The 18,434-nt window shown below is 40.9% G+C and overlaps 1 protein-coding gene across 3 annotated transcripts; it reads left to right on the top strand.

Annotated features, from left to right (window-relative positions):
• Nucleotides 1-222: 222 nt before the first annotated feature.
• On the top strand, nt 223-18,375 carry lzts1 (leucine zipper, putative tumor suppressor 1). Of its 3 annotated transcripts, XR_013780004.1 has the most exons (10): nt 223-464; nt 8,301-8,647; nt 8,769-8,906; nt 10,661-10,793; nt 10,916-11,307; nt 11,422-11,595; nt 11,756-11,887; nt 13,137-13,331; nt 13,606-15,025; nt 15,073-18,375. XR_013780004.1 is itself a non-coding variant. In XM_079354435.1 (9 exons), the coding sequence occupies exons 2-9, from the start codon at nt 8,417-8,419 to the stop codon at nt 14,152-14,154; spliced, it is 1,944 nt and encodes a 647-aa protein (XP_079210561.1). In that variant the 5' UTR covers nt 223-464; nt 8,301-8,416; the 3' UTR covers nt 14,155-18,375. The 3 variants fall into 3 exon arrangements, 2 of the variants coding, with proteins under 2 accessions (XP_079210561.1, XP_079210562.1); XM_079354435.1 differs by having other exon boundaries at nt 13,606-18,375; XM_079354436.1 differs by lacking the exon at nt 223-464 and adding an exon at nt 6,704-6,900 and having other exon boundaries at nt 13,606-18,375.
• Nucleotides 18,376-18,434: the final 59 nt, after the last annotated feature.

The following is an 18,434-nucleotide window of genomic DNA, read 5'->3' as shown; positions in this document are numbered from 1 at the left end:
CAAGAAGAAAGGTTGAAGGTGAAAATAGACAGGTAAAGAGAGCTGCATGTAAGAAACAAGGGATTAAAGGGTGAAAAGACTAAAAAAAAAACAGTACAAAAGTACAACAAAATCTATGTAAGAGGTGGAGGAGGCATGCAGCAGAGGTTGGAAGGAGGGAGTGTTGGATGTTCAGAGTGAAGAAAAGAGTCAGTGGGAGGGAGTTCAGATGGGAGGCAACACTGTAAAGAGAGGGAGGAGAGTGAGGAAGAGCGTGTTTATGGAGGACTGGGACATTGCTCAGTGTATAGTATATGGGATGGACTGATTGCAACAGTACCAGGTGTTGAAGAGGGGTGACAGGAGAACAGAGACAACTCTAGCAGTGACAGCTAAGTGGTTTGTCTACAGTGATCCTCTCAGCTTTGGGACATGGAGAAGCATTGACTGGGACTGTGGGGGCACGCAGGCAGACTTTAACGGAGGTAAGTCACCTCCTGCCAGATTTACAGCAACACAATAGTTGTTTGACTTAATGTGACGGGGACAAATGATGGCCCAGACTCTGCAGTCACATAGTTACAACTTTGTGCAGGAGTATGTCATGGGTGGCACTGGTGGATGCCAAAGATTGGAAAGTGATTTGTTATATTGAGCTGTCCTGTGTTGTATTTTTTTTTACTAAGTAAGAAAGGACTGAATTATGTCTGTTTACTTAGTAAAACATTCTGAACAGTCCAAGTTTTATTCAAACTAGATTTTTAAGTAAGAGCATTTCTGTGCTTGAGGAATTGCCAGCTTCAAATGAAACTTTTGCTTTCAACTGTTTTCTTTTCTTTTCTTTCCAAATAGATTATTACTGGATTAAGTATTGTTTTGAAACTAGGGAAGAAAATAAAGATAGACGATACACAGCAATTCAACTAAATGCGCAGAATGGAGAGTTGGTTATTGGAAGTGTTTGAAGCATGAGTTAAGTATGTTATATATACTTCCACTCTACCATTCTTTGCTCTTGAACACTCCCATAATTCTGCAGTGTAAATAACAGCATTGTGTGGGAAATAATTTGCCCCTTTGCAAAACTTCCTAGTTGTAGCAGTCTCACACCTGTGGAAGATGTGTTGAGACCTGTTGGGATAAGGAATTGTTGTCCATTATGCAGGTGACATGGTGTATGGGTAAATAAAGAATACCTGCACAGGCAGGTTCAGCTTTGCTTTGCACTGTAACTTATTGTACAGAGAAAATACAAGGGGAGAGAAAGGTGCAGTATTGTGGGGCTTTTTTCTCAGTAAAAATGCAGTTATCTGTTTTTGTGGGTGTAAATATTTGACTTGATACATCAGTTGATATATTCTTTAATTTGCTTCTTGTGTGGTTGCATCAGCTTTGTTCAACCGTTTGCGTGTGACAAACCATTGGAGCTGTCATGACCTGCTAAAGAAAATGTTTCCTAAAATAACTGTCCCAGATAGCCAAATGCAGTTTCCTTGCATGAATGAAGACTGTGTCAGAGAAGAGAAGCATCCCAACATCTCGGAGAGTCTCGGCTCATGGTGACATTGCATTTCAACTTTTCAGTAATGCAATTGTGTATGACTTTAGTTACAAAAAGAGCAGGTAAGTATAAGCTGTGAAGTTATGGCATTGAAAGAGTTTTCCCTACAATGAACAATCCAGCATTACAAAGTCTGGGTTTTTGGAGCAGAGCACAGGTATCGCCTGCAGAACAGATTTTCAGCTGCTTTCAGAATGATACAGGCCCCTGAAAGTGAGCTCATTGTATCTTCTCTTACTCCCACATTACACTGTCCACACATACACACAGGCACAGCAGATTACGAGGATGGGAGGATGGTTATGCTCCAGAATGACAGCCTTATCGCTAAGTCTTCAGCTTGCAGGGTCAATGGGCCCCCTTGCCAGGAAAGGCCTCATTCTTCTCCACCTACATATGAATGTCATCCCACCATGATACCGTATAAAACAGAAATATGGAGGACAGTCTTCGGCAATGGTGTGGAAGGATTATGAGTGACTGTCTAAAATGAGTTTGTGTTCAATTTGTAGTTCACTGACACTGCTAAATTCAAGATTTTTCTCCAGATTTTGACTTTATGATCTGCAGCCTCTTTTATTCCAAAGCAACCAACAGAACAACAACAACAACATCTTGACAACAAACCGCCTCCCTGAAAGCTCAATTATTTTACGAATAATAAAAACAAGCAAAGCTTTTATGACGATCAATTCAAATTTCATATTTATGATGCTTTCATATCCTGTGTTAATGGCAATTCCTGTTCAAAACAAGCAATGGCTAATGGAAAAGAGAAATATTTGTGGGTATTGGAGAGGCAGTAATATAAGATGTCTAAAAATACTTCAACTTGTTACAATGCATTTCCTCTGTCTGTTTATAGAGTGAGATAAAAGCCTCCGATCTAAATATTTCATGACTAAGAAGCGAGCCAGTGAGCTACTATATGCAACTGAAGACACACACTGTACATCCCTTTTTGAAAAAATGTCTGGACTGATTCCAGGCCAGTGCTGAAGTTTGCTGAAGTTTTAAGCTTCAAAGAAAAGCACTTGGACAGTAATTAATGTTTTTAACTGCTGCAGTTCAATAACAACAAGGAAAAGGCAATATCTGGTATTTAATTTTAGGACTCCTTAAATTCATGAGCGTCAATTCCCATCTTTGTAGCAGCTCTAAAGGCTCCCACTTAGACTCCATTAAAAAAACATTTTCCTTTATACTCCAGCTGCCAAGGTTATGCTAATATCTGGATTACACTAGTTGGCCAGTCATTTAAACTATGTTAGCAGTGCAGACAACCTTCTTATCTATTAAAACGCATGAGGTTGATTGCTAGGTTGACCTAATGGCTCATTTGGATGCACATAAAACCATTTGAACCCAATCTAATTTCAACAGGGGGTTCTTCACTAAATGCCAGCCTCTAGCTAAAGATGCTGCCACGTAGCTGCCAATAAAGGATACTGAGATTGAATTAACAAGTAGCAAATGTTTAACACACATGATTCAAATGCAGTCTTTAGGTTTTAAACGCATTCAAATTACTCAAACTTTCAACAGAAGAGACATTCACTTCTGTCTGGACAATACAACAGTCATCAATGTATAATGCAATGTTTGCTGCACAGAATAGAAATCTCACCCTCACACACACACACACACACACACACACTTGCCTCCCTCTCCGTGCCTGGTATTCCATCTCCTCACTCTGGGGCTGTAATGAGTGTCTGGTATTCTGCCCTTCACCATTCAAGCCCAATTCATGCTCAATCTCCTTTACAATGTACTAAAAGGATTACCCAATTAGTTACTATTGGATGCCATTGAGTTTGTGTGTGTGTGTGTGTGTGTGTGTGTGTGTGTGTGTGTGTGTGTGTGTGTGTGTGTGTGTGTGTGTGTGTGTGTGTGTGTGTGTGTGTGCTGGTCAGTAGATAGATGATTTTGCATTGAAAGTGAAAGATAGATGGCTGTTTGTCCCACACACTTCATTCCCAGTTGATGTTCTGCTGGAGGCCACATTACTCATCCCAGCAACTCAGTCCCAGTGAGTGAGACACATCATGACAAGTGTGTGTGTGTGTGTGTGTGTGTGTGTGTGTGTGTGTGTGTGTGTGTTGTGTCCCACTGAGGATGACAGAGACTAAGACTGAGTATTACAGAGTATTACTCAATAATTCAACCCGTCAGCCTATCATTCTCTGAAAAATGTACTCTCTGCCGAGGCATGCCATGTCACATGAGCATTTTTTCTTCTTCTCTTGTCTTTAATTTGTGACTTTAATTTGCACCATGTCATGGCAGGGATAATTGGAAAGCCTTATTCATAGCGTTTAAATCATCTGTTAGTTTGTGTGAATAATTACAGACTGATTGCAGTTATCCAACATATATTAGTCACACACAGACAGACAGATAGACAGACAGGCAGGCAGGCAGGCAGGCAGGCAGGCAGGCAGGCAGGCAGGCAGGCAGGCAGGCAGGCAGGCAGGCAAGCAGACAGACAGACAGACAGACAGACAGACAGACAGACAGACAGACAGACATGTTACTCACTATCTAACTAACAGATAGAGAAATTTCACTAGGAAGTTGTGCCAGTGTAGTTACACTCTGATATTTTGCAACTCCTGTTGATAAGCAAATGTGGATTATGGTGAAAAAGATCAAATTAAAAGCGTTTTGGAAAGGTTGCTATTCAGTGATCAGCTCCATGCAGCTGTATGTATTTGATGTCAGACAGGCCTGCCGGCATTTGACCACCTCACACAGGAAACAAACTGTGCTTTCATCTCCATGAGATCACAATGATATCCTAACCTTGGAAAAAAGAGACTAGATTTCAGCTGAGATTTCCTGCCTCCAATCAGTTATAAATATGAAAGATCCTACACTGACATTAGTCAAATGAATTAAATGCCAGTGAGACATGGAAACCGTGTTTTACATTTTGAAGAAGTAATTGTTGGAAAAAATGATTTCTTTAAATGGGTGGGAGCAATGCCATTTCAGTCATTACAGGTAATACCATGGTGATGTCATTAAGGTTAACTTGGCTTTTGAGACTTTGGGTTTAGACTGAAGTTTGACGTTTAAAATACACGAGCAGTTACAGAGCCTAGAGGGAATTTTAGTGTTAGTCAGGATGTTTCAGTCTTTTCTGCTTGTAAGTCCAATATTATGATCATATGGCAGTAATTCAATTATGATCCATAATGTGGGAAAACTTTCAAAAACACTGGAATAATCCTTAAACATTTTAAAAGTATGCCAGAGATTAAAAAAAAAAAAGTGCTTCAGCATTTAGTGTTGCAGGGTAGAAAATGTGGTGTGTGCTTAAGGCAACATAAAAACAAAGAACAATAAGCTGTCTAAGTCTGACCTAAAAAAACAGACACACTGAACTAGATAGATTACACATGCATCTGTTAGAAATTACCATACAGACAGTGAGAATTAAAGCGATGCCATCTGGCACAGTGGCAGTGTGGAGGTACAGTGTGAACAGAGGAGAGTTTCATGGTCATTGTGAGACAGGTATAAATCCTGGACCTTTATAGCACACTGCTGCTTTCCACTGGCTGTGCTAATAGATTGGCTACGCTCTCTCGGTGTGTGTATCTGCTTGTGTGTGTGTATTTGATAGGGTTTTGAAGGGGTGTATTGTCAGCTGGTCTTGTGCAGGCTGGGGCTTTGTGTCAGACAGGTCAGCTGGGGCTCGGATGCTAGGACAAAAACCCACCCCATACACACCAACCCCCATCTGTGCACACACAAACGTCAAAAGCTGCAAGGTCAGAACATGTGTGCTGGAAAAAGAATTTGCAGTAAAAAGATGTTTGAAAGACTTTAATACTTGCATCAAATAAGTGAAATGTATTCCCCTCCAAATAAAAGTAAAAGTAAAAGTGTTGAGGCTTGAGGAGCTGAATGGGACTTGTCAAAAAACAATTGAAGTCAGCTGAGAGGATGAGTTACCGCTGCTACTGAAAAAAGATCATGGCAGATCTATAGAGATACTATAAATAATTTCTTTAGTGGGTAAAAAGACCTTGTGAAAACATTTGATAATGGTAGAGTTTAAGACAGTATGATGTAATATGATGTAAAACTGCCTGCACATGTCGTAACCTCACAGGTTACATTAACATTGCTTCCCACAGTTCTTAGAAGCTCAATCTTAACAAACAGATTTTGATGATCAGACTTTGTTGATTCTTGTGTGATGAATCATTTGTGTTCTGTTTATACTGTATGCAGTAAAGCTGTCTGTTTATTTCACATTAACAAAGAGTACCTACTTCTGACAAAAACGGCTGAAAGATTTACACTTGTTTTGTCTGCAGCTCAGCTAAGGGGCCGTATCTTTCCTGTTGTTGTTTGCTCATTCGGAACACAGCACCTTGTATATTTTCCTGTCTCGGTGTGTGATTGTATTTCATCCACAAGGTGTTTTGTCAACAGTGTGTACTCGGTGGGATGCTGAACGCTCTACTGCTTCAGAGAGACTCGCACTCCAACAATACTGCTGTGTGAGTGTGTGTTATTTGTGTGAGTGTGTAAAGGTGTGTGTGTGTGTGTGTTTGTGTGGGAGAGAGTGTACCTCTGAACAAACAGCATAAAGGCAGGATGGTGTTAAATCACTATAAAACTGAGGCTCTCCAGCCCTCTCATTGTGAGGACTAGTCATTTATTTAACACTCAAATATGGTCCTGGGCTGTTTTGGAAGGATACATCAAGGGTCCACACAAAGAGCGGCACACTTCAACAGACAAAGAGCCCAAAGAGAGGGCAAGCGTCTTTTTTTTCTCTTTTTAGATGAAGTGTTGTTTGTTCAGGGTGGGTGCGGGGCACTGAGTGGGACGGGTGGACAGAGGGAGGGGAGGGGAGTTGGGAGGGGGGGGAGAAAGGTTATTACACAGTGAATCGATGCACAAATGGAAGGTGTCAGTGGGTGTCGGTGGGGAGAGGTGGGGGTACACAGAGGGGGTGTAACAGATCTTTTGTCAAGGCTGTGAGTTAATCACTTGAGCGGCACACGCCAGTTCTATGGGAGCACATGTTGTACACCAGCTCCCCTGGGGGAGGCGGGGAGCTCCTGAAACAAACACACACACACACACACATTGAGTTGAATTTACATGTCAGTTATAATGCAAAGCTGGGTCCAGGCTGAATAGAAAGTAAAAGGACCCACCCCCTCCACAGAACAGTTAGCAGACCCTCCTGGCCGGGCTGATAGTGAGAGGTCTGCATTCAAGGCGCGTACACACAGACCGACGTACACACATGACTGCCTGCTTACTTTCTCCAGGACAGGAATTGTAATTCTGCAGAGGACGTGCTAGAGATGGATGCTTAGTTTCACCTGGCAGTAAGTAAAAGCTTTTGTTACATCACTTCAGTCCCCTGTCAGTGGATGATGCTGATATCTGACAATGAAAGTGAAGGCTGCAAATTAGAGTTTTCTGTGGACATTTAGGCATTGTATAATAGAGGGAGTCCCAGTCATGTCAGAGCACTGTTCACATCAGGGACTGCTGTGCTTTGTACTACTGCATGTACAAATTCAACCTTTTACTTTGTATAATATTTTTGAATTTCATTGTGAGCAAAAGAGAAAATCAAACCTTAAACTATGTTACAAAACCCCCTGTGTGATTCTTTTTTTAGTTTGAAATATTTCATAGCAATTGTCAATTCCTGTGTTGATAATAACCATCAGTTTTGTATTCTGCCACATCAACCACTCAACTTTTTTTCTGTGTGCATGCTACTCTGTCTCACTTGCTGCTGATGCTCCTATTATACTCCTCATCTTGAAAAATCTATGTTGGACTCATCTCATAGTGCTTATCATTGTTTTGGATGAAAAGTGACAGTCTTGATCCGCCTTCAATTCAAGAAAATGTCACTGCTTTTCATGCAAAAAACACAGAGCTACCAATATTTATGGATAAGGTTGAAGCTCAATGTAATGTTCACTAATATGTGACTTAGCATGGCCCATTAGTCCAATGCTTTGTTGGTGTGGCCGTTATAAAGTGCTTAAAGGCGGAGGACCAGGTGGTTAGGGGAGCCACAGGCCTGATCAGTCTGTATGGATGCGTTTGCTCCTAAGTCACTGCTGATGGGACATTTCCCCTGTGGGTAAGAGATCATGGATAGCAACATCTGGGGTCTAGTTGTCCATAAAATGAGGTAAAGAAAATGAATAGAGAGCATTACTGGTATCTCTGTAAATAAATGTTCTTGTATTATCAGTGAAAATAATGGAACTCCTTCAAGATCCATTTGGATAATCCAATTTTTGTCATATTCTTCAACCCAATTACACCGTTTTGCAAGTTTTTTATACGATGTACACACAACATCATATATCTGTGTATGCCACCATGTTCAAAACGACTGTATAGTGTTATTTAAATGGCAGCTCCAGACAAGTGTAGAGTGGGCAGTAAGTAGCCTTATTGCCAGGTTTGTTTAGAGGGAGGGCACCAAAAGGGTTATTTGTCAAATTCAACGGTTGAGCCATAAATCGACACACACAAAGCCAGGCAGGGAGCCAAGATGGGCTACTTTTACGCTTTGTTTATTTTGCAACTGTGAACACATCTCTGTCTGGACTGAAAATGAAACAATAAATTCAAACACTAACACAAACTGATACACATTAGAGGAAACTATGACCTAGTTTTCATTCAGTATCTTCTGTTTGGGGGTCAGCAGCTATATTCTCTGTTTAATATTTATAATTTGTGTCTTTTGTTGCAGATGAAGCCACTGACTGCACCTTACTGGGGTCATGAGTTGTGTCTGCTCTTCAGCTCCATGTAACTTGCCTTCCTGGAGTTCAGTCCAATCTACCCCTCACCTATGCCTACAGGACCATGGGTAGTGTCAGCAGCCTCATCAACGGCAACAGCCTAAACAGCAAACACTGCCAGGCATCTGACTACAGGTTAAAAAAGGAAATAAATCCTCACAGAAAGAGTGGAGGTTGCAGCCTTGACAGTTTACTCAGGTGTGGCTTCACTCAGGGCTCCTCATCCACCAATCATCCCTCTAAAGGCCTGACCCACTCCCGCTCCGGAAGAAGTGAAGATTTTTTTTACATTAAGGTAAGGTTAACATGCCATCAAATTATTTGATCTTTTTTTAAATAAATGAATAAATCACACATTTATTTAACTGGACTTATAAATCACAGTATTACACACTGATTTTCCTGTTCCAATTAAGGTGAGCCATAAACCGAGGTCAACTTACAACAGAGGGGGATCAATGGAAGACCACTCAGTCGAAAAGAATAAAGAGCGAGAATCAGATAGTCGACTGCAACCAAAACTGCTGCTCATGTCGGGGAACATAACTCAAAGAGTGAGTGAAATGGCAATTTTTCTTTGTGTATCGCCAAATGGCATTCAGAAGTATAAGCACAAAGAAGTACAAAGTGGATGAATTTTACAAATTGTAATTTAAACAATTTTACAAAAATGTTTTCAATAAAATAGTATGCATATATATAGGTCTAAACAATGTGTTTTGTGTAATGTTGATTAGTCTAAAAGCGTAAGTCTTAATGTAGAGGTGGTGGTGGGCAGATTTTGTTACCTTTGCACCAGGCCAGCAGCTACGGTAAGCTAAGCTAGTTGTTGTTGGAGGCAGTTTTATCTCTAGCCTCCTGACATGATTGTGGCATCGTCTTTTTAAAACCTGGCAAAACACTTGCATTCCTGAACATCTCACTCTGTCTTACTTTTCAAGTCCAGCACAGTTGAGGCTGATGGCGGCTCGAGGTTTCTTTCTGTTTTTTTTCCTCCATTGCCAAATGTTGCACAGTGTTTACTTATGGTGGATTTATGTTGGGTCTCTGCAAATAATAAAAAAATAAGCTATTGTCTTGACCAGCTTTTTTAGTATTTTGACATAACATTTGTTTCGAGTACAAGAACAATTGATTGATGAATATTGCATAATTGAGAACTGTTAAAAAAGAAGCTAATTAAGATATCATGGGAGATTCTAATTGTAGTACATTTTCATACCTCATAAAATGTTTGTTTTACTTCACTGGTTCTTACAACCATTAGATGTTCATATCATGCATAAAAGCTACATACCTTGAAACCTCTCAGCTAGGTTTAGGATAAAAATTGGGGGGTGCCATTCCTTCTAACCTGCACCTGCACCCTGATCGTCTTCTTTTTTCTTCTATTAGACTCAGACACCGAACAGTTCTTGTTTCGTTAAAGTGGTTGTTGGCAATTATCTTCATATCTTCATATTTGTGTTGGTCTATGTATCTGTGCAAGGAATATGTAGGCAAACAGAGTCTTCCTCAATAGGTCTTTATTCCTCAAGGGCCAGAGGGTGAGAAAGGATAGGAATAGGAAGCAGCCTTAATAGAGACAGAGAGCAAAGAATGAGAAAGGCAAGAGAGAGAGAGGGCCAAAGAGAGTTTGAGGGAAGGGGGGGAGGCGGGGTGGAAGAATGGCTTCCTAGTCATGAAGTCAGTAAGAAGGAATGCTGAGCTCACAGGCTTTACCTCTTAGACTTCAGCAGTAGCTCATATTATTAATATCACAGAGAAGGGCTATTCATCTTCCCTCAGACAGCACATGGGGGGGGGGGGGGGTATAAGGAGGGGAGGGGAGAGGAGGACAGGAAGGAGGGGAGGTAAGGTGCTGTTTGTGTCATTCTTGGACAGCACAGATGGGCCATGTAGAGTATAAGTTCATCTTGGAAATGAGATTTCTTTCTTATGACAGTCTGGTGAATTTTACTTGCAAGCACTGCTGTGTGGCTGTTAATGCTGGCAGCTTGTAGTGAAGCAATTCTAAATGCTTCAGTGCTTCTATTTCTAATATGAGAAGACATAACAGGGGGGAAAATCTATCCCTATCATTTCAGCATGTGACAATATATATCCGTGTGACAGACAGTCATTTTGATTGTCGAGTTTCAGAATGTGACCCGTCCGTGGCTCTTTGTGCTCTCTGCAGAAGTAAAAGGGGAGGTGTTTCCTTTTTTTCTTCCTTTTTATGGTGTCACAAAAGAGTACAGTGGCTGAATATAAGAAACCAAAACAGGGACGAGCACCCCTGACTGTGTCTGTCAATTCACTCCTCTAGACCTCTGCTGAGAAGTCATTGGTCCGTTCCACTGCCTTCAAGCCTGTGATTCCCAGGAGCACGACTACCACAGAGACAGGCCAACACAGCCTGGACCGCATCCTTTGTCCTCTGGAGAAATCTAGGAGTCCAGGTATATGACAAATTCAGGACAACCTACCTGGGTCTTTATCTAGACTTAATCTATGTTCTCTATAAATTTTTCAGGTAAACTTATAACAACCGTTACTAAAAATGTTGTCTCTTTTCTTTTAGGGACTCTATCAGACTCTGGACGTAACTCTATGTCTAGCCTGCCCACCCACAGCACCAGCGGCAGCCTAAGTGCTTCCACAGGCCCTGTCAGTCAAAGTGACAGCAGCTCCGCTCCTTCAAACAGCCTCAGCAAGGGAGTGCAGCCCAATTTCCCTCCTTGGGTCAACGGGAACGGCTCTAACCTTGACTGCAGCTACAGGGCGAGTTCAAACAGTCGGGGGTTGGCATCTAAGGATAATGGGTATTCAGTCTCTCTGCTTTGTGCAGATGAGGTGAGTCCTCTCTCTCAAACTGCAGGTGGGATTCGCTCCCCTATTACCACAGATGAGTCACTGATTGAACATTTGGAACAAAGGCTACTGGAGCGAGAGACTGAACTGCAGCAGCTTCAGGTACAAAGCTCAAACATTAGGAGTAAACAGCATGAGCTTTTAATTAAAATCAGCACTTCTAATATGTAATTACACTGTATAACTGTTACTTTGTGTCTTCTTTCAACCTAATAGGTGAACTTTGAGGAGAAGGAAGCAGACACCTGTCAGCTGTTTGAGGAAAAACAAAAGTACTGTGTAGAGGAGATGGAGGGGCTGAAGCAGAGATGCTCCACAAAACTACGACAAGTGTCCCAAATGGCAGCAAAAACCCAGCAAACGTTACAACTGAAGGTCAACCAACTCAAGGTAAACCAATCCACTAATTTTAACGATGGTTCATAATCACAAAAATACCTCTTTCTCTCCTGACATAAATGTATTGAGTTATAGGGAAGAATATCATCAGCACAGAAATGAACCTCACACTCTTGCATGAATAATTCACGGAAAATAAACTTTTGTACAGGTAGAGAAAGAGCGTCTGCAGGAGGACGTCTCAAAGTTAACCCAAGAGAAGGATCTCGTGGAGCTCAGGCTGAGGTCTTACGAGACACAGAGCACACAGCTCACTCCAACACTCGAGGAAACTCAATGGGAGGTGAGTCATGAGTCATAAGTGTGATATTAGTCAGGTTCGAGCCCTTGTGGCAAACCACACGATCTCGTGCAACCTTGAAGGCTGCTGCTGAGGTGAGAGAACATAATGCCCTTCCTCTCCTGGAGGAAAAATCAACATATTTTGCAACAGGTTTAATAAGAAAAGGGGTTCATCTCTAAAGAGTCAAAGAAAATAACTTCCGTCACATTTTCGCAGGTTCACAATGTTTCTTTTTATGATCAGGAGCATTAAATGTCTTTTCTTGAATAGAAACGTTGGTTTGCCATCATGAAATCTTTCTTCACACACAGATGTAATAATCTTGTTTGTACAGTTAGTTCCTAAATTTTGAGGGTGTGCTTGTCCATTTATTCTAAATCATGTCTGTAATGTGGAAGGGTCTCTTACAGAGGTAAAACCACAGAGACCACACTATTCCCAACTAAGTTCTGAAACACTACTTGTATGCTATACTTCCAAAACAGTTAGAAACTAGCTGGTGAACATTATGAAGCAATAAGTCCAAAGAGACAGACATATCCCTTAAGAGTTGGTTGGTGGAGATCATAACAGGAAATACAACAGGGAAATTTGCAGACCAGAAACGTCCTTCAAAAAAATGCTGTTGTGTGTCTGCTGGATGAAGAGCTAAGACCTAAGCTGCTGATGTAAAGTCACTTGCACCATCAGTTCTTAAGCCAACATAATAATTATTAAAGTGCCGGTTTAAACATAAAAGTTTTCATCAGTGCATAATACATTGAAAATTGTTGTTTTCTTCACCTTCAAATGGTTGAAGGTTTTATATCAACTAGAAGAAGCTTAGCCCCTCACCTAAGCTTCAAACAACCTTTTGGTTCTAGTGCTCACCCGGAGTTTCAAATCCCCTGTTGGTTGTTCAACATCCACCTGGAAGGGGTATAATACATTGATTCTAGATGGCGCTAGTTATATGATCTTTAAAACAGAAATACAATTGACTACCTAAAGCCACTCTGAGAAGTTTGATGCATTTTAAATTAGTGCTGATGCCTCTAAATGACCAACTAAACAAACCAAATGATCAGAAAGAAGATTATTTATTTCTATATTTGTTTTAAATGGGTGTCACTGCTACAACTGGTCGGTTTCAGTCAGTCAGTTATGTCAATATTTAAATGTATGTTCTCTACGTAAACACTGAAACTATAATACCAGGTGAAGAGAATCATACCCACATGCTCTAAACTGCCAAATACACTGAATGCAGGTGTGCCAGAAAACAGGGGAGATCTCATTGTTGAAGCAGCAGCTGAGAGACTGCCAGACTGATGTCAACCACAAGCTAAATGAGATCGTCAACCTGCGGGCCTTATTGAGGGAAAATGCTGCAAAGATGGAGACACTGGAGAAACAAAATAAAGAGCATGAGGACAAACTCTACCACCGCACCATAGAGGTTGAGGTAAGTCTGCTGATAATTCAATGTACATTCCACGATGGCATTCAAGTTAAAGCGCGTGAATAAAACACCCACACAGTCCTTGTGAAATGAAAGCCTCTTTACAGGAAAGATATATAGTGACTGTACTCGACTACTACAGACCTTCAAGATCGTTCATGTTGAAGCAGACTTTTTCCACTGTCTTTTAGTGTAACATATAAGACACTAAACCAGTTCTATTAGTCAGCCTTGTAAATTGCTTATTGTGTGGGAACATTTTTCTTCTCTTATTCAGGTATGCCAAAATGAACTCCAACGCAAGAAGAATGAGGCTGATCTGCTGAGAGAAAAAGTAGGTAAACTGGAGACAGACATTCAAGGGATGAAACAGGATCTGGCCTTGGCCAAAGAGCAGAGGCTGCAGCACAATGTGCACCAAGAGGCCTGTGCCCAGACCCAGGCCTTGGAAAGACTAATCCAAGTCTCAGACTCCCCGATCGAAGGCCAAAGGCAGGAGAACAGCGGACACAACTCCACAGAATTACTCCAGAGGGAAGTGGAGAGACTAAAGCAGCAGCTCAGCGAGGAGAAGGATGCTCAGGAGAGGCAGGCCAACAGCTTTGAGCAGGAGAGGCTCAAGTGGAACAAGGAGAAGGAGAAGGTCATTAAGTACCAGAAGCAGCTCCAGATCAACTACTTGCAGATGCACAAGAAGAACCGAGACCTGGAGAGGATCCTGAAGGAGCTCACTGCTGAACTGGAGAGCCGAGCGGAGCTAGGCCTGGACCTCAACTACAGCTCAGGGTTACAAACATATGATGACGTTATTGCCACCGAGATTTGATAACACATTTCATCAACCAGTTAAAGGGAAATGGACACTTGACTGTGATTTACCGCAAATAATTATGGTACTTTTACACCTGCAGAATATAGTTTTACAATGCTTATTTATTAGTATGTGGAAAAACTTATGACACTTTTAGTTGTTATTTCTTGTTTACATTCTTTTTTTTAAGATGCCGTCTGTCATTCACCATTAAAATTCTGAACATTTTTTCTTAGTTAAAAATCATTTATCAGTTGTTAATTAATACAGGCCAGACATTTGGTGATTCATCTGTTTTTATGATTAATGACTGATGATGATCTATGATAAGCATGATTGTGGCTCAGCTCAGCATCTGTCCCTTCCAGCATGGGAAACAGGTCTGCAGTGATGTAACATCTATTCTTGGTTTGGGTTCCTTGAACCTTCATTAACTTAACTTTGCATATTCACATTGCTGCTATGCTCCTTCACTCCTCTGTTCTTGTGGCCATTTATGCATGAAAAACTCAGTTTGAACATTTCAGTCACTTCAAAAACAACACAAAGGGCTTATGCACTTCAAAATACTGTACATGTTCAAATACTTTTAAGCTGGCATGCATTGATCTAACAGTGAAACATTAAACACAACATGCAACTAGACAGTAATGATACTTTATTTTACCTCCTGCATGTTTCTGATGTACTTGTTTTCAAATTCGAACTTGGTGTTCAGGACATTTCAGTGATTCATCTTGAAAAGAACACTTAAGAACTTCAGGTGCCATACAGATCACTGTTCTACTTATACAATAACCATCTCTCCATTTATATATGAAATTGCTTTCTGTATGCACACAAACCTCTTCATTAATACATTTATTGGGAATAAGCTCAGGTCTTTGTGAAAACAAATTATACAACTTACATATGGACACTATGAAGGCAAAGAAATCAGTGTGTCGTTTTAGTTCCCGGTACAGAAACGGCCATCATACACAACACCTCTTACTGAAACCAAATGCAAACTATTTTCGGTAATCTCTTTGTGATCCGTTTGTTTTTTAGAGGCAGATTGATGGAACAGGTAAAGTCCAGTAATGTCTGTCTTCCTTCTTCTTCTGTCGTAAATCTTCGGCAGCTCCACGCAGAGACAAACAGTCCTACCTTGCAGCAGCCCTGGACATTTGGCTTTGCTCTTTTGGATCTATTCCACTATTCACGGGCGCAGCCTTTTGTGAAACAGAAGTTTAACCACTTTCACCCACGCAACACTCAAGGGCCAGCACAAAGTATTATGGAAAAATGTATGCACACACACTGCATGGGTAAGGAATGTGGCAATCTTGAGATTACTCAGCTACCCACCATGACATTACACTAGCACGGCAGGTCAGGAGAGATTTAAAGGCACACAGATTTAAGTGGAGCTGTAAGGTGAGGGTGCTGTGAGCAGTGGCCCTCAAACTCAAGTGGCTGATAAGTGTTTTATAGCACGTACTCTGCAGAAAAGTAGACAAATATGCAAGTAGCAATCGTTGACACCACCGCCATAAAACTGGGGATATTTTTTTTGTTTGAGTCAAACACAGAGCAAACTGAAAGTCTTTTGAAAAAAAAAAAAAAAAAAAAAAAAAAAACCTCAGTGGAGCAGCCGGTAAGCTAAAATAAGAATTGGAAATAAGTACTAATAAACAAGCTAGGACACAAACAAGGATGATTTCATAAGCAGCAAATGTTATGTTATTAATTTAAAACATTGTCATCTGTGCATCAGTGCTCATTCTAACACCTTTGCTGATTAACTTTGCTGTATCCATCGTCTATGGCCCCGTTTACACGGAGACGCTGTGACAGTAAATCAGCCAGACTTTACTGAAGGGTATTGCCAGAAAAAGAACATGAGCACATCCGTATCCAAACGTCATTGAAAACATTGGCAGACAAACTTCTATTTTTATAAGGGGTTTATTTTTGGGGATGTCTATGCCCTCATTTAAGAGTTAGGCCAGTGGACCAAGTCATAAATCAGTGACAGAGATACAGAGAGGGAGAAGGAAAGAAACCACAGGTTGGATTCAAACCCGAGCTGTACACCCAAGAGACCACAGCCTCCGCTTGAGGGGCGCGTGCACCAACCACTAGGCTACCGACGCACCCTTTATGTTTTATTTAATGATGACTTACACTGTCCTTTAATGCACTTCACAAGCCAAAGGTACATGGATGAATACTTTTATTGTGCACAGCACACCACTACAAAATGGACCATACTGTGGTTATAATTAATATGCAGATGTAAAACAAAATAAAAGATGTCATACGCAATTGTTTGTATCTGTATTGCATAACTTGACAAGCGAATGCTGGATTCAGAAATAAGTGCTGTGTATTAGTTCAAAGATGTCAGCTGCACACTTGATTGTCAGTCCCTCATTATAATTCTCCAGCCCTCTTACATTCAATAATGAGAAGATTGTTTTCCTCTTTGGTTTAATCATCTAATATCTGCCTTTATAGTGTTTCCTTCCTCACGTTGCGCCTCTTTTCAGCTCAGCCTCTGTCAGAACTAAGCTGATTGGGCCAAATCAAGACTGAAATCAAATTAAAGTCCATTGTCAATGCTCGTGGCTTCGTTACTGACATGAAAAGAGGACCACCACACAGAGGAGATAACAGGAACTCAGAGTCGCTGGTTTGACATGAAAGAAAATAACAGAACTGGGGGATTTCTTACTCAAACTACCAATATAAGATCCATCATCTATACTCTTTATCCCTGTCATAGTTGTATAAAGGTAGATCCAATATTATATACTATAGTCTTAATGCAGTACGTGCACGAATGCAGCCATTTCAATTGTACTTTAAGAGCAGAAGACGTTTTCTAATGGTGTCCGTGCTTATAATATATATATTTTCCAGGGAATCTATTATTTTAATTATGGCAGGGGGGAGCGGAGGGTTTTTGGGGAAGGTTATGATATAAATCTTTTCGTATTGACTCAGCTGAACATGCAGAGTTCTGGTCCAGCAGATGTCTCAGTGTGATTGGACAGCAGTTAGGCAGCCGTCAGAAGACACTGGCTGATAATTTAGCCCTGCCCCTGCAGTGACATGATAATAACGCACTCATATCCTGCTGTGACTCTCCTGATCGGCTGACAGTCAAGCACAAAAGAGCCTGAATCCATTAGTGATGGGAAGACGCTTCTGCAAATCTGTTCAACATACAAAAGAAGGAATCTATTAAATATTCCCAGCCAAGAAATGTTATAATTCACATTTGAACAACTGTTGAGGGGGGAAATATAACTGTTCTGCAACAAAATAGGAGGTTTCATTTCATTTGCAGAGTCTCACCTCTAACATTATAATAAATATTCCATACCGGTAAATAATAGATGAGTCAATAACACTATCACTTTCCACCTTGGCCTCATTACTCATTACACACTCACATACTTGAATGTGCTATATCCCAGCTATACCCCCAAGCAATTAGTTGCTGTAAAATAACAGGGGGCTAGTTATTCAGGCATGTATATCATATTTTTATTGGTTTATTCCAAGACCTGAATGCAGTCCAGATACAGCAAACACAGCCTCAGCAAATCCCAAAGTGCCTCCACAGTCAGCAGAGTAATTGGGGAGGGAGTCCCAAAGGGTCCAGACTGACTACTGAACCCTCTTTTACAGACAGGTTGAAATGGCAGTGGAGGTAGATAGGAGTCAGTGTTAGTTTGCAAGTGTGTGTATAGGATATAAGTACAGGAGGAGGCTTGAATATTTAGTGTGAATAGGCCTGTTGTCTTTAGAGACTCGCTGGCTGGCAGGGAAACCATCTGGTTCCCCAGCCCCCCAGCTGCACTGCCTATGGTTCACCATTTCTATAGGGATGTTAAATTCTGCTTAAGGGGGGGGGCCGTTGGGGTGATAGGGATGCCAAATTGAGCCCCACTGCTCAAAATTAGCTAATTAACTCTATCTCTCACACAGAGACAATCTTCCTTTGTAAGAAATTCTGCCATTCATCACAATCCTTTCATTCTAATGCTTTGCCAAATAGTGGCTTTTGAAAGTAGAATTAACAGTTAAATATAGAATAACAAGCCCCTTCACTGAATTCATCACATTAAACATGGACAAAAACTATTATAAAGGATTCAAGAACATTTCAGAATTTAAGACCACATTTCAAAATGGGCTTTGTCTGCAACTTAATATTGGGATGAAACAATTATTTTGTTCAGAAATGAATCAGTTTTTTCAAGCCTTTCATATTCATGGAGATGCTAATCAGACTCCTCGTT

The sequence above is a fragment of the Symphodus melops genome (genome assembly GCF_947650265.1).
Source record: "Symphodus melops genome assembly, chromosome: 1".
Taxonomy (NCBI): Eukaryota; Metazoa; Chordata; class Actinopteri; order Labriformes; family Labridae; genus Symphodus; species Symphodus melops.
This window is presented reverse-complemented; position numbering and strand designations above follow the sequence as displayed.